At 59.9% G+C, this 20,336-nt stretch overlaps 2 protein-coding genes across 2 annotated transcripts; one reads left to right on the top strand and one right to left on the bottom strand.

Annotated features, from left to right (window-relative positions):
• Positions 1–435: 435 nt before the first annotated feature.
• On the top strand, positions 436–7,719 carry GRN (granulin precursor). Its single transcript, XM_039220095.1, has 13 exons — positions 436–516; positions 3,666–3,810; positions 3,934–4,059; positions 4,170–4,254; positions 4,729–4,841; positions 4,940–5,075; positions 5,199–5,293; positions 5,505–5,628; positions 5,904–6,001; positions 6,092–6,337; positions 6,582–6,815; positions 6,906–7,136; positions 7,246–7,719. Exons 2-13 carry the CDS (start codon positions 3,673–3,675, stop codon positions 7,381–7,383), a joined length of 1,764 nt encoding a protein of 587 aa, XP_039076026.1. The 5' UTR covers positions 436–516; positions 3,666–3,672; the 3' UTR covers positions 7,384–7,719.
• A 390-nt stretch (positions 7,720–8,109) lies between these two features.
• Positions 8,110–17,563, bottom strand: FAM171A2 (family with sequence similarity 171 member A2). The gene is made up of 8 exons (XM_039220023.1): positions 17,414–17,563; positions 13,869–14,096; positions 13,544–13,636; positions 11,186–11,344; positions 10,911–11,090; positions 10,682–10,798; positions 10,427–10,553; positions 8,110–9,845 (listed from the first exon to the last, which is right to left on the bottom strand). The coding sequence occupies exons 1-8, from the start codon at positions 17,529–17,531 to the stop codon at positions 8,360–8,362; spliced, it is 2,508 nt and encodes an 835-aa protein (XP_039075954.1). The 5' UTR covers positions 17,532–17,563; the 3' UTR covers positions 8,110–8,359.
• Positions 17,564–20,336: the final 2,773 nt, after the last annotated feature.

Below are 20,336 nucleotides of genomic sequence, written 5' to 3'. Positions count from 1 at the left end.
GTTTCTCCTTGCCCTCCCAATTCTCCTTCAACTCCTTTGGGGGCCTGGCTGCCCAGCATTTAATGAATTTGTTGAACAGAATAGAAACAGGTGCACAAATGTTCCTAATCCAGAAGCTGACATCCCGTAAAGGTCTTTGAACGCACTCTGTAAGGGGTGGCTCCCCTGTTGGTCAAGGTCCTCAGACATGCGCTGCCCCACCTCGGGGTAAACTCTACCCGGCGCCGCGACTCGGCGGAGCTGGGCCCCGACGTCACATGATTCTCCAATCACATGATACCGCAAAAAGTGGGGGAGGGTGGGAAGAGACGTAGGGAGGGAGGAAAGAGAATTGAGTAAGAAAGCAGCAGAGCTTCCAGGCTGGCCCCGCCTCTACATATACAAGTAGCCAGTAGAAGCGCGATGTTCCAGACACCTGGCCAATGGAAATTGAGGTGGGCGGGCCATCGCGCTGCCAGGCCCTAGTCCGGGAGCTTCCCGGCCGCCGCTAACCAGCGAGCGCGGAGCCGGTCGCAGGTAAGGAGGGCGGCCGCGCAGATCTCTCGCTTGCTCCTTCACAGGGCTCTGGCCAAGCGGACATGAGGGCTTGAGATTCCTCCGGAGTTTCCGGCGGAAGGCAAGAGAAGACTGGCTTAGAGAAACTCCTTTCGTGGTTTCCGATCCACTGGAGGCAGTTTTAGGGGGTGGGAGTAAGCGGTGACTGCAGTGACCCCCGTGAGAGAGGGGCCCGCTCCCTCTCCAGCATCCCCGGAAGCTGCAGCCCTTTCCCCCAAAGCTGGAGCCACTCTATTCTTGAGCCGGTTCCGGCCGCGTCCCGGTGCTGGTGGTGGTTTGGGCGGGTGGCCCCCGGGCCCCTAGTCCCGGAGTTCAGAGGGCTGAGAGTGCGCTGGAGAGCCTGGCTCGTTCAAAGGGAGCAGCGACTTGGGAGTGGTGACTGAACCCCCAGTTTGAGCCTGACTCTCTCGTACTTCCTCTGGAGCCGGGTGGGACCAGCTAACTTCCGCCTCTCCCAGCCACTTTTCCTGCTCGCTCGCAGTTGGGTTCCCTCACCTTTTGGGACTCTCTCTCCTGACGTTCGGAGTTGGGGGCTGCCACCTAGTGGAGGATGGCAGAGCTGGGGGCTTGCAGAGGCAGGCTCCTGTCCTTCCTCTCTGCTGTGGGCTGTGGGTGACAGAGGCTGCCATTCAGGACCCGACTGAGAGGAGTTAGGCTCCTTCTTCCCCCATCCCTGATCCCGAGTGTGCGCCCGCGTCTGTACATTTGTATTCACTGGAAGTATTCGCTGTATTCCCTAACCTTAGGATACCAAGGACGGAAAGTATGCATAAATAAATCACTAGGGTGTTCAGTGGTCTGAGGTCTGTGCAGACAGGCACCCCTTCTGGCTTAAGCCAGGGTAGCAGGACGGCCTATGAAGGGTTGAGGTTGGGCTCCCAAGAAGCAGGTGGGACCTAGATGCCTTGCCTGGGAGCTGTGGGTGTGCGTGAGAGAGTGAAAGGGGCCAAGGCCCAGGATCAGCCCGGCAATGGCCTCCTAGAAATGATCTTTGAGCTCGGAACGGGGCACTGAGGAAAGCCAGGTGAGGGAGAGAGGGTGCCCGTGTCTGGGCGAGTGTAAGTCCTCGCCACACATAGTGTGCATGTCCACCCACGGACTCATGGGGAAACTGAGGCCCAGAGGCAGGAAGCTACTTTTGAGGCTCTCACGACCCGCGTGGCAGTTCTAGGACTAGCACTCAAGTGCGGTATCCAGGCAGCCCCTGCACTTCTCGTTTCTGTTCTGCCTTGTCCACCTGCTCGGAAAATGCTTGTCTCCCTCCTCTACTTGGACCCCAGGCCTCTAGTCTCCTGGGGTTTGGCGTCCATTTCTGGGCACTGTCCATGGTGCCACTTTGTGAAACAAGCGCAGGTCCAGTATGCTTTGGAGCCAGCAAAGCCTGTTGTCTCCATGACTTGATACAGGACAGAGGCCTGTTACGGACCATCTCTGAGCTTCGGTTTCCTCCTTTGAAAAGCAAAGGAAATACTTACTACTTAGGATGGTTGTTGCAAAGAACAAAAAGAAAATAATAGTGTTGTAACTGGCCCACCAGACAGTCAGCAAACATTACCGTTTTTGCCCGTCTAGGCAGGGTAACATCTCCTGGGCCCATCCCATTGAACTAGTGGGGCTGGCTGAGCTTGGGGACGAGTCATTTAGGAAGTGAGAGGCCCCACAGAGATTGATGATCGGTTTCTTCAGCTGTCGCAGCTGGGTGGGCCAATGTGGTCCTCTCCACAAACTGCTGAGTTTCAGCTTTGGGGTAGGGGGAGAGGCAGGGGTTGGAAGTGGTATGTTTGAGGACCCTGAAAGTTCCGGTGGTGTTGAGGGGGGTCCCTTAGAACACAGGTAGCTCAAAGGCTGGCCCAGCCTACGCATCCCCTTCCCTGGGTGCGGGGGGACAGTCAGTGGGCAGGTGTGGCTGGCCTCTGGGGAAGGCAGTTCACATTACACTGGCTACCACACTTCCCGTTTCACTACTTTCTCAACTGAATGGTTTCCCATGTCATCATGTGACACCCCCAGCTCGCCCCCACCAGGCCTTAGCAGGTGTGACCATGGCATCAGACAAGGAGGCATCTGGAGGGTCTGGCTGGGGAAGTGGAACCCTGGCCTTTCTTCAAGAGGACTCCCTCTTTGCTCCTCAGACCAGTCTTCCCATGACTGCTGATGCCTCCTCACCACCTCCTCCAGAGGTGACCCATGTCCCTACAGATCAGACCCCCAAGTTTTCCTTTCATATGCCCACATCTTTTTTTTTTAAGATTTAATTTAAAACTTTTATTTATTTATTTATTTTTAAATTTCTAGAGAGACAGCATGAGCAGGGGAGGGGCAGAGAGAGAGGGAGACACAGAATCTGAAGCAAGCACCAGGCTCTGAGCTAGCTGTCAGCACAGAGCCTGACGCGGGGCTTGAACCCACGAACCGTGAGATCATGACCAGAGCCGAAGTCAGACGCTTAACCGACTGAGCCACCCAGGCACCCCTTTATTTATTTTTTTAATGTAATCTCTACACCCAACATGGGGCTCAAACCTGCAACCCTGAGATCAAGAGTCGTATGCCCTACTGACAGAGCTCTCACACGCCTACATCTTTACACGCTTACCCACAGAGATTGAGGCATTTAGTCACATTTTGGGGACACAGATTTTTTTTTTAATGTTTTTATTTATTGAGAGAGAGAGAGAGAGAGAGAGTGTGAGTGGGGGAGGGGGAGGAAGAGGGGGAGACACAGAATCCGAAGTTGGCATCAGGTTCAGTGCTGTCAGCACAGAGCCTGATGCAGGGCTTGAACTCACAAATCGCAATATCATGACCTGAGCCAAAGACGGACACTCAACTGACTGAGCCACCCAGGCGACCCTGGGGACACAGACTGACACATGTACTTGCATCAGTATTCATGCTCATCACTGTACACATGCTGGTGCACGTGCGACACACATGGAGAACACACACAGGAAGCTGAATCTTGGGGCCCTCATCTTTTTTCCTGCGGGGACAAGGAGTTGTTGGAGAGGCTCAGGTGGCATCTGGCCTTGGCCTGGGCTGGACTGGCCCCAGAATCCAGAGTCACATGGGCTTACACTAGTCGCCAAAGGCCTTGTGGTATTTTGCAGGCAGACCATGTGGACTCTGGTGAGCTGGGTGGCCTTAGTGGCGGGGCTGGTGGCTGGAACACAGTGCCCAGATGGTCAGTTCTGCCCTGTGGCCTGCTGCCTGGGCCCGGGAGGAGTCGGCTATAGCTGCTGCAGGCCTGTTCTGGTGAGTGCCCTTCAACCCAGGCGAGGGCTGGCACCCAGGGGCTCCCGAAGGGTCACCTTAGTTTGGCCAGAGGAAGGGGCCGAGCTTGGGTCCTTCAGCTTATTGTCTCCTCTCACTTTCCAGGGCAAGGGGACCACAGTGCTGAGCAGGCACCTGGGCAGACCCTGCAGAATAGATGCCCATTGCTCTCCTGGCTACTCCTGCCTCCTCACCGTCTCAGGGACCTCCAGCTGCTGCCCGTTCCCAGAGGTGAGGGCGCCATTAGCTCAAAAGAGGGGCTCAAGTCTTCATTTAGACGTTTCCTCCACTCACCCCAGGTATAAAGGCCTCGTCAATGCAGGTGTCTCTGTGTCCCCCAGGCCGTGTCGTGTGGTGATGGCCGCCACTGCTGCCCACGGGGCTACCACTGCAGCGCTGACGGGCAGTCCTGCTTCCAAAGAGCAGGTGCGGCAGGGGTGGAGATGGAGGGCAGGCAGATGGGTGGCATGTGGAGGCTGGACTGCCCAGGAACCCAGCCATCTGGGTGACCTGATTCCTGACCTTGTGTCCTCATTCCTGTGGCATCTGTACGAAGCCACGCCTTTGCTCTGGACAGAGGGGCACACTAGGCTGGGGAGGGGCAGGGGAGAATGCCAGCCTCCAGGCCTGGGGCCAGGCACCCGGAGGGTAGAGAGAGGCCAAGCTGGGCTGGTTGAAGGCCAACCCAGGCAGTGGATGCCCCTGCCCGGTGCCATGTTGCTGAGGTGATGACTGGCTTGTGGGAAGAGGGGGTTAGGAGTGCCTCACCCAGCCCCGGTGCCGGCCCCCTAGCCCCCCTGTAGCCGGGCCTGCAGGCCCTGGTGCCAGCCGCCCCTCGATTTACGGGTGTAATGGCTTTCACGGACCGGGTTGGCGAATCCTGAGTCATCCTGTTCACAGATACCAACCCCTTGGGTGCCGTCCAGTGCCCCGATGGCCGGTTCGAATGCCCCAACTCCTCCACGTGCTGCTCGATGCTAGATGGGTCCTGGGGATGCTGCCCCATGCCCCAGGTAACAGCTTCAGGAAGATGGGGGGTGAGGGGGGAGCAGTAGGGGCAGAGCAAGGGGCTGGAGGGAACAAAGACAGAATCGGAAGCATCTCTCATCAGGCATCTTGCTGTGAAGACAAGGTGCACTGCTGCCCCCACGGCACCTCCTGTGACCTGGCTCACGCCCGCTGCCTCACAGCCACGGGCACCCACCCCCTGGCAAAGAAGATCCCTGCACAGAGGAGTAACCGGGCAGGTTAGGAGGTGGGAGAGTGTGGGCTTGGGGGTTGGAAGTGGGGCGAGGCCTCGTCTGGCTCCCAGCTGGGGAAAGGTCCCCCCCACCATCTTGGCTGCCTGGCACGTCTCTGTCCCCTTCTAGTGGTCCTGTGCCCCGACGCACAGTCCCAGTGCCCTGATGGCTCTACCTGCTGTGAGCTGCCTAGTGGGAAGTATGGCTGCTGCCCGATACCTGATGTGAGTGAGGGGCTGTGTGCCCCACAGCCACCCGGCTGGACACCTGAGGACTCCAGGGGGTGGGGCGGGCTGGCAGGCTGTTGGGAGCCTGGCTGCTCAGGACGCGGGCCGCCCCCTAGCGGGGGATCGAGGCAGTGTCCGCTGTCTCCTGGCTCCTCCCTGAGAGCTGACGGAGGGGAAGTCACAAAGCCCTTCCCCCACCCCCACCCAGGCCGTCTGCTGCTTGGACCACCTGCACTGTTGTCCCAAGGACACCGTGTGTGACTTGGTCCAGAGCAAGTGCCTCTCCAAGGAGAACGCTACGGACCTCCTCACTAAGCTGCCAGCTCACGCAGGTACCAGACTCCGGCCACAGACCCCGTTCCACCTGCACCGTGAGCAGCAGCTCTCCGCCACATTGTTCCAGGAACAGATACGGGGGTGGGGGACTGATGGCCACGTGGGTTCCACAGGGCAGGCACAGCCCCTTTCCTCCATGCTGATCATTGCCTTCGGATCACCGCGGGGGCAGCCTTAATGCCCTCTCCATCCTCAACATCTGGCTCGAGGGTTAGGTACCCCAAGGGTTCCCGGTGCCACTGCTGACCTGTCGTCCTTGCATTCCTCACAGTGCAGGAGGTGAAGTGTGACAAGGAGGTGAGCTGCCCAGACGGCTACACCTGCTGCCGCCTACAGTCAGGGGCCTGGGGCTGCTGCCCTTTCACCCAGGTACCCAGGAGCAGTGGGTGGGCTGGACTGAGCAGAAGGCGGCAGCCAGCTGGGCCCCTGTGCCCACTGTCCCCTGTCCATCTACCCTAGGCTGTGTGCTGTGAGGACCATGTACACTGTTGCCCGGCTGGGTTCAAATGTGACACGGCGAAGGGTACCTGTGAGCAGCAGGCCCAGCAGGCGCCCTGGGTGGTGCAGGCCCTAGCCCGCCTCCGCCTGCCAAAACCCCAGGCCGTGGGGGACGATGTCCCTTGTGATAACGTCACGAGCTGTCCCTCCTCCAATACCTGCTGTCAACTCTCGTCTGGGGAGTGGGGCTGCTGTCCTGCCCCGGAGGTGTGTGGGGAGGGGGACAGCTTGTGGGGGGAGGGACAGTGGCTTGGCCTGGGCGGGTGGTCAGACTCCTGTTGCTTTGCTCCTGTGTCCTCTGCCTGGCCCGCGGGTGGCACGCCAGCTCTGTCAGATTCCATCCCAGCAGAGGAGTTGGGAGCATGGGAGGGGGTCAGGGTAGGCAGGAGCCTTCTGTCCCACATAGTAGCTTCTGAAACCATTCTTATCTGCCACTCCCCACCCCCCCCAGGCTGTCTGCTGCTCAGACCACGAGCATTGCTGCCCCCATGGCTACACGTGCTTGGCTGAGGGGCAGTGTCAGAAGGGGGACAAGGTGGTGACTGGATTAGAGAAGATGCCCGCCCGCCGGGGTTCCCTGTCTCACCGCAGAGACATGGGCTGTGACCAGCACACCAGCTGCCCCGTGGGGCAGACCTGCTGCCCAAGCCTGAGTGGGGGCTGGGCCTGCTGCCAGTTGCCTCACGTGAGTACCCACCCACCTGTCTCAGACTGGGGGAGCGGAGGCCCCCTGGGGAGAGGGGAAGGGCCTTTACTGCCACTCTGTCCCTCCCAGGCCGTGTGCTGCGAGGACCGCCAGCACTGCTGCCCGGCTGGGTACACCTGCAACGTGAAGGCCCGATCCTGTGAAAAGGAGGCTGACTCTGCGCACCTTGCCGCCCGCCTGGTCCATGGCCCTCGCGTGGGTGCGGGGAACGTGGAATGTGGGGGCCGTCACTTTTGCCACAATAACCAGACCTGCTGCCAAGTTAGCGGAGGGGGCTGGGCCTGCTGTCCCTATCGCCAGGTCAGTGCCACCTTCCCCCCTCCCCGCCCCCTGCCCCTCACTGGGCTGGGTATCTGTGGGAGCTGGGGCCTGCTGTGACCAGGTCTGACTCCCCTCTCCGGCCATCCAGGGAATCTGCTGTGCGGATCAGCGTCACTGCTGCCCTGCTGGCTTCCGATGTGGGGGCAAGGGCAGCAAGTGTCTACGCAGGAAGAGCCTGAGCTGGGACATGTCCTTGAAGGAGCCAGCCCTGAGACAGCTGCTGTGAGACTGAGAACTGAAGACACCTTGCAGCCCTCGGGCCCCTGCTCGGAGGGCGCCCACTGCTCAGGCCTCCCCAGCACCTCTACCCCCACCGAATTCTTCTGGATTCCCCCATTCTGAGTCCCTCCCCCCTTCATGGGAGGTGGGGCCTCAATCTAAGGCCTTCTCTGTCTCCAGGAGGGCTGTGGCGAAAGCCATGTTACAAGCTGCCATCCCCTCCCCCAGTTTCCGTGGACCCTGTGGCCAGGTGCTCTTCCCTATCCACAGGGGTGTGTGTGTGTGTGTGTGTGTGTGTGTGTACGCGTGCGTGTGCTGCAGTAAAGTTTGTACACTTTCTTAATAGTGTCTGATTTGGCCACCCTGCCTGCCCTGCGCAAGGACCCCCATCCCGTGTCCACATTCCCCCAGCCCCACAGAAAGACCCACACGGAGTTAATCTCACCAGTTTTATATTTGCTGTTACCCACAGCAATCCCATCACATTACCCCCTAGTCCCCAGAGCTGCCCCAGCCACCAGCCCTGTGACTTCGTAGCCCAGAGGTGGGCTAGTCAGCAAGCAGCATCCCCTCCCCTCCCGGGGGGTCCACAGAGAAGGCCCCCTCCCTTCCCAGCCCTCACACTAGCTGCTGAGGCCGGTTGCCCCTCCTGCTTTCCCACGATAGATCTTTCTATGTACAGCCACGTTTATACAGGCACTGCTTCCCCCCCACCCAGCCCTCCTTCCCCAGCACCTCACAATGGGAGTCTGGACCCCTCCCACCTCCCTCTAGGAGGCCGACACGGGTCCCTCCCGAGACATTACCCAGCACATACCACTGGACAGCTCCGCAGGCCCCTGGGCGCCACTCCAGGTGGGGGACTGGAGGCTAAGAGCGAGGGCCCCCGCGGGCCCCTGGGGCACGCACCCTGGGGGCGGGCCCGGGTGGAAGGGGCGGGGCCGGGGGCCGGCCCTGAGGCGGGGCCGGGCCAGGCGGGGACGCTACTTGACGTTGAACACCATAAGCGGCCGCTCCTCCCGCCGCTGCCACGGGCTCTTCTTGTCGCCCGCCTCGTCGCCCACCTCCGCCCCCAGCTCGTCCTCCGGGCTGGTGAGCGAGTCGCGCCGCAGCTCGCTGGCGCTGCTGCGGGAACTGTCCCCGCGGCTGCGGCCCCGACCCCGGGGTACCGTGGCCGCTCGGCCCTCGGGCGCCGCCACTTCGTCCAGCAGCGGCGTCAGCGAGTTGTCCTCGGGGGAGCAGAGGCCCGTGCGGCTCTCGCTGCTGCTCGGCTCCGTGTCCTCGCTGAGCGCCAGGCGCGGGGGCGCTGGCGGCGGCGGGGGCGGCGGGGGCGGCGGAGCGGCGGACGGGGCGCGCTCCCGCTCCCGCTCCTCGCGCAGGGGCCGGCGGCGCGCAGGCCGCGCCTCGTGCACGTCGACGCCCGAGTCCAGGCTGGCGTCGGTGCTGCGGCCGCCACCGCCCGCCTGCAGGTCGATGTAGGAGTGGCGCACCTGCGAGTTGGAGCGCCCGTCCAGGGACACAAACCAGGCGCGCGGGTGAGGTTTCACGCCCAGTTCCAGCAGCTTCTTCTCGGTCAGCGCCTGCAGCTCTCCGTTGAGCTGCGCCATGGTGGACTCGTTGAACAGCACCGGGATGGTGACCGAGCCGCTGACCGGCGCCGAACGCCCGCCCCCCCAGCCCTCGCCGCCGCCGCCGCCCCCGCCGCCCTCGCCGCCCGCGCTCGAGTGGCCCTGCATCAGCGGGCGCTGGGGGTCGGGCGGGGGGAAAGGACGCGCGGGTCCGGGGCCCGTGCCCTCGGGTGGCGCTGGCTCGTCGCCAGCCCCCGCTGCACCCGCCTCGCCGCCGAGGCGCACGTAGTGCGCTGGAATCACCAGGGTGGGCATGACATTGCGGTAGACGCTGTCCTTGAGGTGGTCGATGGAGCCGCAGAAGATGAGCTGCCCGGCCTGGCTGAGCGACGGCGGCCGCGCCAACTGGTCCACCGACTGGGACAGGAGGAAGTCGGGGGGCTTGCTCTCGGCCGCTCCCTTGTGGCCCAGGTAGTGCTCGAAGGGCGGCGGCGGCGAGGGCGGCTCCTGCAGGAAGGCGGGGGTCGCCGAGGCGCCCCGCCGGTACTCCTCTAGGCCTGGCTCCAGCCCGCCGGGACCCTCGACGGAGCGGGCGCCTTTGAGCCCCGCGCCCTCGCCACCGCGGGCTCCCCCAGGCTCGGCGGCCGGGCGGATGGCAGAGCGCGGCTTGGCGCGGAAGAAGTCGTCCCGGGAGGCGGCCAAGTCCCGAGAGCTGGAGAAGGCCGAGTGCAGGGGGCCCGGGGGCGGAGCCTCAGGGTCCCCCGACGGGGCAGGCTCCAAGGGTCCCCCACAAATGAGGTGGAGCTGGGACATCGAGGTGGCCTGGTCTCGTTTGTTACCGTCAGAGGGCCCGGACAGCTGCAGCTTGCGGTGCTGTTGCCTCGGCTTCAGGCAGCGCCTCCTGGAGGGTGTTGGAGGGAGGGTCGACGGGGACCTCAGGAAAGGGTGGGGGGCCTGAGCTGCTCCCTAACCCCGCAGTTGCAAGGTGGGGAATGAATATAGTTGGCGGGGTGGGGAGAATGCCTGAGACCCCGGAGAAATGTTGCGGAACCCAGTAGGGCCTTGGGAGAGGTCTGTGGAAAGAGCTTGAGTGTCTGTGGGAGTCCCCCCCCAGCAGCTGTGGCCATGGGGTTCCCCTGAGGATAAACTGCAATCCTTCACTCCTAGGAGGCGCTGTGGGAACCTGGGGGGAGCCCGTAAGCCAACCACGGGCAAGTCTAGCCTGAGGTGGGAGGGGCTGCCGATTGTCCCCTTGGAGGGGCGTAGCCTGTAGGTCCGGCCTCCTCTCCCCCAACTTCTCTTCGGCCACCAGTCTCTCAGGTCTGTGCCTGTGCATTGGCTGCCCTTTCCTGTCAGTGCCTTGAAGACTGGAATTATATTTTATGCATCTTTGGGGCCCACGCGTCCAGCCCTACACCAGGCGCAGAGCAGGCATCTGTCTGCATGGGGCGAGGGGGAGCTGGGGGATCAGGAGTCACTCACCGGCAGTAGTAGATGAGCAGACACAGCAGAATGAGCACCAGCAGGGCCAAGGCCGCCAGGATGGTGAGCAGGAAGATGGTGTGGTAGGTGCCAATGTCCTGGATGCCTGATGTGATGGTGACCAGTCCTGTGCCAGGCAAGGGCTTAGCTTTCCGGGCATGGATGCCCTTCCTGCCTTTGCAGGAGTCCCCCGCTTCCAGCCTCTCCTTCCCCCACTGCCCCCTGTCCCGGCTGTCCCCCCCCCCCACCTCTCACCAGTGGTGGGGGAAGCCATGGCAGCTGCCCAGTACCCCAGCTGGGGGGAGATGAAGGTCCAGTAGAGCTGCCGGCCTTCCTTCCGGATCACACCAGTGCCGTTGCGTACCCACAGCCCTGGGGAAGCGGGAGTTTCATGCAGCTCAGTGCCCCCCCCCCCGCCCCCGCCCCAGCGAAGTCCCACTTTCTTTCCCCAAACTCCAGCAGCTCAACCCCTTAAAGCACTCACCACTCTTGGGGTCAAACCTCCAGGCTGGAATGCTGGTGCCCGCAGTAAGGGCACGAGGCTCTGAGGGCACGGGCAGGGACAGGTGAATGGGGCCCGAGAGTGGCACTTCCGTTCCATTGCCTGTTAGCAGGTGCACGCTCACAGCAGCCAGGGGCATCAGCTCTAGCCAGGAGCCATTGCCTGGGGTGGGGGGGGGAGAGGAAGGAAACACAAGGGCTGAGGGTTAAGTCCTGGTGGGAGGAGGACGTCCCTTCCATGCTTGACACTCCGCATACCTGAGCTGGAGGCGTCGGTGCCCAGGAAGGCAGGGAAAGCACGCATTTCCTGCTGGGTGCTGGCGGGTGTGAGCGAGGCCCAGAGCTGGCTGTAGGTGGAGCTGACTGGCAGGCGGGCAGCCCGGCGCTGAAACTGCACCCAGGGCTGGGAGCGGGCACCTGGATGGAGAGGGAGGCTGCTGTGGATTGGCCAGGGACAAGTTTCCCCAGGGACCAGAGCTCAGAAAGCAAGTATCTGAGGAGAAGGGAGCTTTTGGGTGAGGCCACTTGGGAAGGTCAGGGAGGGTGGTGAGCTGGGGAGAGAACTGGGCATTAATAGAATATTAACCTGGAAAGGACATGGATCTGACATCTAGTCCTGGCTGTGTGACCCTGAGCAAGTTACTTGCCCTCTCTGACATGTGTGGCTACTGGGCCCTTGAAAGGTGGCTAGTGGGACTGAAAAACTGGATTCATTTTTAATTTTTAAAAATTTGATGAATTTTTAATGTATTTAAATAGCCCCATGTGGCTAGTGACTACTGCATTACACAGCTTAGGTCGTATTTGTGTGTGTGTGTGTGTGTGTGTGTGTGTCTTGGGGTGGAGGGGGCGTATAAAGAGAATTCCAGTACAATATGGCTGTAGCTAACATGTATTAAGTTTGAAGATATACCGGACACTGTGCTAACCAGGCTTCCCATGTTAACTCCTGTAATTAGTACAACAGCCTCTCAAGTAGGTGCTTTCATTATCCACCCCCTTGTATTCATGCAGAAATGGAGGCAGGAGCAGTTTTGTGACTTGCCCAAGGTCACAATCCTAGAGCCCAACTGAAGCCCAGGAAGTGTGGTGCCAGTCCAACCTCTCAGCCCCTTAACCTCCTCCCTTGCTATTAAAATAGGGTGCAAAGGGTGCTCAGCTCACCCAGCCGGGGAAGGTCCTGTGGAGTCTTGCAGGATGAGTAAGACTCCTCCAGGGAATAAGATATAAAGGGACCTCCAGGCAAACGGACACAAGCAAGGCCCAGAGGCATGGGGCAGTGTGCTGCCTGGAGGACCCCAGGAGACTGAGTGGCATGTAGGCCCCACAGGGCACAGTCAGTTTTGTGAAGGATTTGAGGCTTCACTTTGAAAGCAGTGGGAGCCATGAGAGGGCTGTAAGCAAGGGGGCAACAAAGCGATAATTTGGCATTTTATTATTTAAAAAAAAAATTTTTTAAAGTAGGCTTCACACCCAACATGGGGCTTGAACTCACAACCTTGAGATCAAGAGGTGCATGCTCTACCGAGTGAGCCAGCCAGATGCCCCTCATCTGCATTTTACAAACCTCCAAAGACTGGTTTTAGAAGCCTCTGGTTCCGGACCAGGGAGATGAAGATAAGCAAACAAGTAACTTGGGGACCAGGGCACAAGCTAAGAATATAAATTGAAGGGGGGGGTTCTCTCTCTCCAAAGTCCACTGTGGCTCCCTGGTACTAGCCAGAGCAACCAGTCTGCACCAGGCACCCACCCGCAGAGCCCGACCAGAGCGTCCCCTGTACCCCCACTGTCCACTTCTGTCCCTGCATCTGGGTTCCTCTCCACTGAGGGCGCCTTTGCTCCCCCTTCAACTCCCGGGCCCACGCGGTCCCATAGCTCCTGTCCCCAAAGTCTCTTGCGGTGCTACACTCACAGGGTAGGGTTGTCTCAATACTGAAGGCGGCTGCCCTCTACTCCACTGCTCTGCCTGCTTTGTAATTAGTTGAGGGTTTGCAGTGATCTGTTTGTCTGTCTTCCTACTCATCTGTGAACCCCACAAGGCAGGGGGCGAGTTCTTCCTTCCCATTGTTCCCCAGCACCAGACACAATGCCTGGCGCAGGCCAGAGACTGAAGCCATGAGGAGACAGGTACCACTGTGGCATTGCTCCACACAATGGCCTTGCACTTGACAGTTGTCCAGTAGCTATGGAATGACTCCCTCCACCACCCCCCCCCCGGGGCTTCTAACATCGCCAGGCACCCAGCAGGTGCGCAAAAAGTACGTGTAGATCCACCAGTGAAACAGGTGACAGCGAGTGGGAATTCTAACGGCAGGAGTAGAGGGAGAATAGAAACCACGAGAAGTCCCAATAATAACAGACATTTATTGACCATCTTCTGTGCTGTTTGGTTTTTTTTTTGCACGCTTGATGATATTTAATCCTTACTTCAATTTGATGATCTAGATGCTATCAGTATCCACATCTTACAGATGAGCAAACTAAGGCTCAAAGAGGTTAAGGGACTTGCTCAAGGGGATCCAGCCAATATGTGGAAGAGTGGCGTGGTCTATACCCAGGTCAGGGGGGAGGAAGAGGAGCTGGTATGAGGGGGGGGGGCGGGGAGAGGAGCCTTACCGGGAGAGCCCAAGAGGATGTGCACCAGGTCCTCATAGAGGATGAGGGTGGCCGGTCGCTCGGGGAGCAGGTACAAGCTGACTGACGCATACACTGTGGGAGGGGTGGCCTGTCAGCACCAGAGAAAGCCCCCCCCCCAACCCCAGGGCCAGGCACTCCTTCCATCTGAATCCCAGTGACTTCATCCTCCTTCAGCCCCCTCTGTGTACCCCAGCCCGGGCAGCAGCTGCTGGAAAGCCTGCCCCCCTCCACCCCCAAGGACTATTTTGGGAAGGGGCTGATGGGGTCAGCTGCTGCCCCCCCCTCCACCTGCCCCTGCACTCACAAGGCAGCTTGTCAACACGCCAGGGCACAGAGTTGGTGAGGAAGCCAGGGCGAGCAGCAGTGACCAGCACCCAGGTGCCCAGACGGTAGCTGAGGGGCAGTATGGCCATGCCTTCTGAGTCCGTGGTGCCCGCAGCAAGCAGCATCCGGTCCCCAAACACATCCACGGAGGCCCGGGCCAAGGGCACCAGCTCCCCGCTCACATACACCTGCACCTTGATCAGGATCTCTGTGGGGTGAGGAGGGTGAGGAGGAAGCGGGGAAAAGAGAACTGGAGGGAGCCCCAAGATCAGAGGAGGGGGGCGTGGGTTGGGAGCAGCTCTGGGGTCCCACCGAGACAAGGGTTTGTAAGAGCAAGTAGGGCCCTCGTGTAAACCTCACATCAGCCCGTGAGCGGGTGCTAACACATGCACTTTTGCCGCATTTTAACATTTCTGAACTCAGATTATGCCTATGAACGATGACTTCATGATTACAATTGGCAGCACTTCTTTCTTTTCTTACCGGTACATGAAATAATGGTTCATCTTACAGTCAATGATGTATTAGACTCCCTCAAATATGTTCTTAGTCCATTTTACAGATCAGGAGGCTGAGGCTCCAAGTTTAGATACTTGCACTGCAGTTAACGGGAGACCTGGGATCCAAACCTGGGAGTCTGACTCTAGACCCAAAATCTTAACCACTGGACCCAATGGGGCAGGTGTCAGGGAGGGGAGAGGGACGGGGGCTAAGAAAGCAGGGCTGAGCAGAGCACCATCGGCCTGGAGATGGAGAGGAGGGAGATCAAGATTCAGCCAATGAGAAGGGGGGGGGGCGGAGGCTGGGTCAGAGTTTCGGTTCTGAAGAAAAAGCTGAGAAAGGGGACTCTAGGGAGCTGCTCATTCCCCTCATGCATCCTCTTCCCAGAACCCTTTGCACAAGCCTGTTTCCTTTCAGATTTAGGGACTCACCCCAGGCCCTAAGCCCAAACAAGTACCTCCTGACCCCTCCCCCTCACAAGTACTGCCCGCCCCCTCCCAGCTGGTCAGCTACAAGTCAGTCACCATGGCAACGCCCTCATTCCTCCCAGGAGATGGGCAGAGAGCTGGGGCCCTGGCAAGGGGAAGGAGTCTGGGGGGCCCGACCCAGGCCCCAGGGAAACTGGTGTGGAGAGGGCTGAGAACGAAGTCCAAGTCTTTTGCTCTCCAGCCGCCTCCGTCCCTGGACTCGGGACAGTTTGTCCAGGGTGTGCCTGCAGGTGTCCTGAGCTCAGACAGAGTGACCCGGTAGGGACCAGGCCTGGAGTTGCTGTCCCGGATTCCCTGGGCAGCCTCTCTGATCCATATTACCGTCTACCTCTCCCCACTCAGCAAGGTCCCTCCCTCAAGAACATACCTCATCCCTACCTTGCTGCTAATAATGGGAGTAGGTTTCCATACCTAGAAAGGTACAGAGGCCTCACTGCAGGGCCCAGGAGGTGGGTGGGGAGTGGGTTGCGTGCTGGACACAAACTTAGGGGAGTCCCCGTGTCCTGGAAGCAGAGGGCAGCAGAGCATGGGGAGGTAAGGGGGACTCATGGGTGGAGCCTGACACTCAACAGTGACAGGTGTCTTCTCTCAGGCTTCCAACCCCCTGGCCAGGGACACGCCTGGCCCTGGCATCCATCCAGCTGTTCTCCTGAACCCACCTCCCTCACCCCTCCCAGGCCAGAGCCCAACTTGGCAGGGTGGGTGCACACACTTGACTCTTTCCTGCTCTCTGCTTTTCCCAGGAGCTGACAGCCTCCCTGCCCCTCCTCCACTACCACCCAGGAGGAATTCTGAGAAGCCAGAGGGGCTTGGCTACTCCCCACCCCTACCCCAGGCTAGGAGCAGCTGGATGGAGCAGCTGGGAAGAGGGGACCCAGGAGTCTGGAATATGGTCATTTGAGGGAATGCTTTGGGTTCAAGGGCCAGAGCCTCAGAAGAGGGGAAGGGGCCCAAGGAACACGACATGGGTGGGTGGGTAGGCCTGAAGGAGACATTGGTGAGAAGGGGTGGGCAGGTGTCCAGGCAGATTCTCTTCTCCCTTCCCCTCAACCTGGGCTCTCAGCCTGGGAGAGCCTATCCTGGCTCTATTCCAGCCAGTGCCCTGGGCCCCCTCCCCTGGGTACAGGACTTGAAGGAGAGGCTTCTTGAGAACCCGGGGCCCCCTCCTATCCATCAAACCCTCCTCTCCTCCCACAGAGAGCAGGGAAGACTGAGGCCAGAGGTGAGCCTGCTCCGTTTCTCAAGCCTGACATTCCATACAGTATCCGCCTCTCCTGGCTTCAGCCCTGCCTCATTCCAGGAGGAAATCCGACCCCCTCCCTTCATCCGGACCCCACTTCCCGCATCCAGACCCCCCCTCCCGCCACCCCCATCCCTGCTTTTCCTGTCATCTCCTTGGTGGGGAGATGAGGAGTGGAGAGCACCGTTTCAGGCAGGGACGGGGCCCAGAGGCCATCGTGGGAACAGTCGCCGGGGTGGTGGGGCAAGAGGCTGGATGGAAGGTGGGTGGTGGCTGGAAGGTGGGCGCAGGGCTAGAGCGGGCCGAGGCCCCTGAGAACCCAGGCGTCGGTAGGGAGTCATGGTCTAGCTCTCCCACCCTCCCCCGCCGCAGGAGACCACCCCACCCCCACCTCACACACCCACCTGGGCCCGTGAGGCGCCCGCCGGGAGGCTCTCCTCCACTGCGATGGAGAGGTAGGATGAGGAGGGGTGACCAGGGGCCGGGCTGGGCATAGGAGCGGCCGGTGGTCTGCTGGACCGGAACCCAGGCACCTGCCCTCCTCGCCGGCACAGCCCACCGCCAGCTAGCCAGCTCAGCATGGCTCCGCCACCACAGCCCTGCCATGCGCTTTGGCTGGCAATCACCGCGCACCCCCTTTTCCATATCCCCCCCAAACTGCATGCCCTCCCCCTTCAAGGTTTGACAGCGTTTCTCTGGTACACCCCCAGTTCTGAACCTGGCGGGGGGGGGGGCAGCCAGGGGCTGTCAGGCTCCGGAGCGAAGAACCCCATTCGAGCAGTCAATCCGCCCACTGCCTCACCCACTCCCCCCGCTCCCCTCCCCCCCTTCCAACCCAGCTCAAGGCGCCCAGCCCCCGTCCGGGTCCAAGGTGGCAGCCGCTGCTTGCGCCCCCACCCAGCCCGCGTCGGGAGCGAGGAACCCGCAGGGGGCTGCGGAGCGGGCGCCCGCCCCAGCCCGCCCCTGGGCGGGTGTCTTCGGTAGACAATGGCTCAGGCAGCAGCGCCTCGCGGACCAGGAGAGAGAAAAACAAGGCGAGAGGGGGCAGCGGCGCGGAGCCGGGGGATCCCCGCTCTCTCCATTGTGTCTCCCCGAGACCCCCGCCCTGGCAGTCTCCCTCTCCCTTCCTCCTCTCCCTCGTAAGCGCCGACCCGAAGTCGCCCGGCTCCCCCCACCCAAACCCAGGGAACAGAGTACCCCCCAATTCACGAGCGCCGCGAAGAGGGGGCTGGAGGGCGGGGGCCCGATGGAGGGGGCTCAGTCCCGCGATCGCTGCCCCTCCTGGCCGAGACTCACCCTGCGGGCTGGGGGGCTCCGGCGGCGACTTGCCGGGAGCCCGGGAGGCGCCGCCGAGCAGCAGCCCCAGCAGCGGCAGCAGCCGCGCGAGGACGCTGGGGCCACTCGGCGGCGGCATCGCGGGGCTCGGCCGGGCCCTAGCGGCCCATGGCTCCCGCCCGGCCCCGCTCGGCCGGCCCCGCTCAGCCCCAGCTCTGCGCCGCGCCGCGCCGCTCGGGCTCCCGCTCTGGCTGCGGCGGCCGCTCAGCACGATTGTCTGCGCCCGGAGCCGCCAGCGCCCCCTGCAGGCGGCGCCCCACCCCGCGGGCCTGGGGCACCGCCCCCTCACCGCCCAGCTCCGCGCGCCGTCCGCCCGGCCTGCCCGCCCTCGGCTCACCCTGCAGCCCCGACCCAGCGCTCCCAGACCCAGAGCTGCAAGGGAGTGCAACGAAGAGGGCCCAATCACCAGGGTTCTTGGAGGTCCAGAGCCCTTGAAACTTGGTGCACAATCTGGCAGGGAGAAAAGCGCTTGCTCACAACACACTCAAAGCGGTGGGGCCGTCATGAGTGTCTCCAAAGGGTAGGAACTGCCCAGTTGTAGCCGCAAGAACACCCACGCGGTGGGAATCAGTCAGTCCCGCTCTGGCTTCCGCCTGGTGAGCCACGAGCAAGTTCCTTAGCCTTCAGGGCCGTAGCCTTCCTTAAAAGTGAGAATTGTAATAATCTCTACCTGCTGGCGTTGTTGTAAAGATTAAGTGAGATGATATAAAGGATCTAGAACATGCTTGACTGGAGGAGGGGCGCGATAAATGGTGCTATTGTTGGCCCAGGGTGAAGTGGAGGCTCACCTCCACTCAGGTAATAAGACCCATCGTTGGGCAGTCATGATACTTAGAAATTTCTTCTCGAAATGCAAGCAGCCTTTCTCTCTCAGAATCACCAGTCCGTCCCACTGGTTTATGTATGGCAGTCTTTTCCTTCTTCCTTAGCCTCGTCTGAACTCCACATTTGAAGCCCCAGCCAAGCTCGCTCTTTCCAATTTCTGGCTGGTCGTCATTCACTTCTGGGTGGCCAACTCCTCATCTAACCTGGTATCCTCTCTTGGTTTTCTCTGACTTTCACCTTCTCCTTCTCACAATGCGGTGTCCCCAAAGGGATTGGGTACTTAGAGCAAGGACCTTGTCCCACAGACGACAACAGAATTCTCTCCTGGTTGGGTCTCCTAGCGGGTCTTCTGACTTAAGGGCACCTTGTTATGAGTTTGTGATACCAGATTCTTTCTCCCTCCCTCGCTCCCTCCTTCCCTTCTTTCTGTCCTTCCTTCCTTCCTTCTTTCCCTCCTTCCTTCCCTCCCTCCATCCCTCCCTCCTACCGTCTCTCCCTTCTCTTCCTCCTCTTTTTCTTTTTTCTTTTCTTGCTTCTTCCCTCCTTTTCTCGCTCCCTCTCCCCCTCCCCCCTTCTCTTTCTTTCTCATAAATTTCCATCTAACCAGACTTCCCAAGTCTTCTTATGTAACCAATTTTTCACAACCTCAACACAGGATTTAGCACTCATCCCTGGTGAATTTCATCTGGTTGGTTTCATCCCAACTTTCCAATCTGTCAAGGCTGCCTTGAATGGGCTTCAGTCACCATTGTATCGGAGCCAGCGGCCACCTGCAGGGTGGAGAGCAGCTTCCCTGCCTCCATTCAGGGGTCTCAGGACAATACCAGGCAGCTCAGAGCCAGGATGGAGCTTCTAGAAGGAACAGACTTCCAGAGATCTCCTTCAGCTTTAGCCAAATTGTTCAGTTTTAAATCCATCTCACATTTCTGTCTTGTATATAAGGGCAAATGCCAAATACTTTGCTGGATTAAGATAAACAGTCTGGGGCCATCTATTTGCAATGGTGGAGTGGAGAGGAAGTCTGGCTGATGTTTAAGGATCACAACGGCTTAATCTTTTCTTAATCCGTCACAGTCACCCACCTAAAAACCTGTTCTGGAACTTGCCCTGCATGGATGACAAATTGTTTTCTTCTCAAAATTTACCTTTACCTCTTTGGGTAAAATCAAATACCAGAAGTTCTTGTGAAGTAAGTCTGTTCATCAATGGCTTCCCCCAACACTTAGCATCTAGTCCAAAGTCCTACTCTTGGCCGAATGATGCTGCCTGCGTGCCCCACCCTTGACCTCAACTGGACCTGTGCCCGCTTCCAATCCATGGGCCTCCTTGCTTTCACGTAAATACATCAAGCCCGCTCCCACCTCAGGGTTTTTCACTGGCTGCTCTTTCTGTCCAGAACACGTTATTCCTGTGCAGCCATTGGCTCTATTGTCTGTCTCTCTCCTCGCTTCATCAAAGGGGCCTTCCATGACCCCTCTACCTAAAATTTCAGCCCTCTCCCCCATAATTCTATCAGAATCTCCTTACCTTTATTTTTACTTCCAGCACTGACACCCCCCCCCGCCCCCCGCCATTGACCATACATTTATTTTCTTGTTTGCTTTTTACCTTCGGTTGAATGTAAGTTCCATAAGGGCAGGTGTTTTGTTTTGTTCACTGCCCCATCTCAGCACTGGGTAAGTCAACACACTGCTCAGTATGCCAGGTGGGCGCCCTGAAGTCTATCCCTGGACTTCAGTCTTGGCGGGTGGAGGGACAGCTATCTTTCACTCCTACGCCTCCTGTGAGCTCCTTGCCTGGGGCCTCTTTCCTAACTGAAGAGCCTTCTCCTTGATGGGGAGGAAGGGTAGCCAGACAGCAAGACTTGCCTTCCTCTCCCTGGTGTGGTGCTGCCTTCCTCAGGCTGAGGGCTGAGTCAGCCTCCCCTGCCCCTCCTCACTCTGAACATGGCTTTAAAGGCTTCCCTCCTTCCTTCTTTCCTTCTTTCTTTCCTTCCTTCCTCACAGGGGTGGGAAGAGAGTGTTATGTTCCCAATCTCAAGTCAACTTGAGGTTTATTC

Source organism: Hyaena hyaena, unplaced genomic scaffold, assembly GCF_003009895.1.
Source record: "Hyaena hyaena isolate Hyena2069 unplaced genomic scaffold, ASM300989v1 scaffold_856, whole genome shotgun sequence".
In the NCBI taxonomy this organism is placed as follows: Eukaryota; Metazoa; Chordata; class Mammalia; order Carnivora; family Hyaenidae; genus Hyaena; species Hyaena hyaena.
This window is presented reverse-complemented; position numbering and strand designations above follow the sequence as displayed.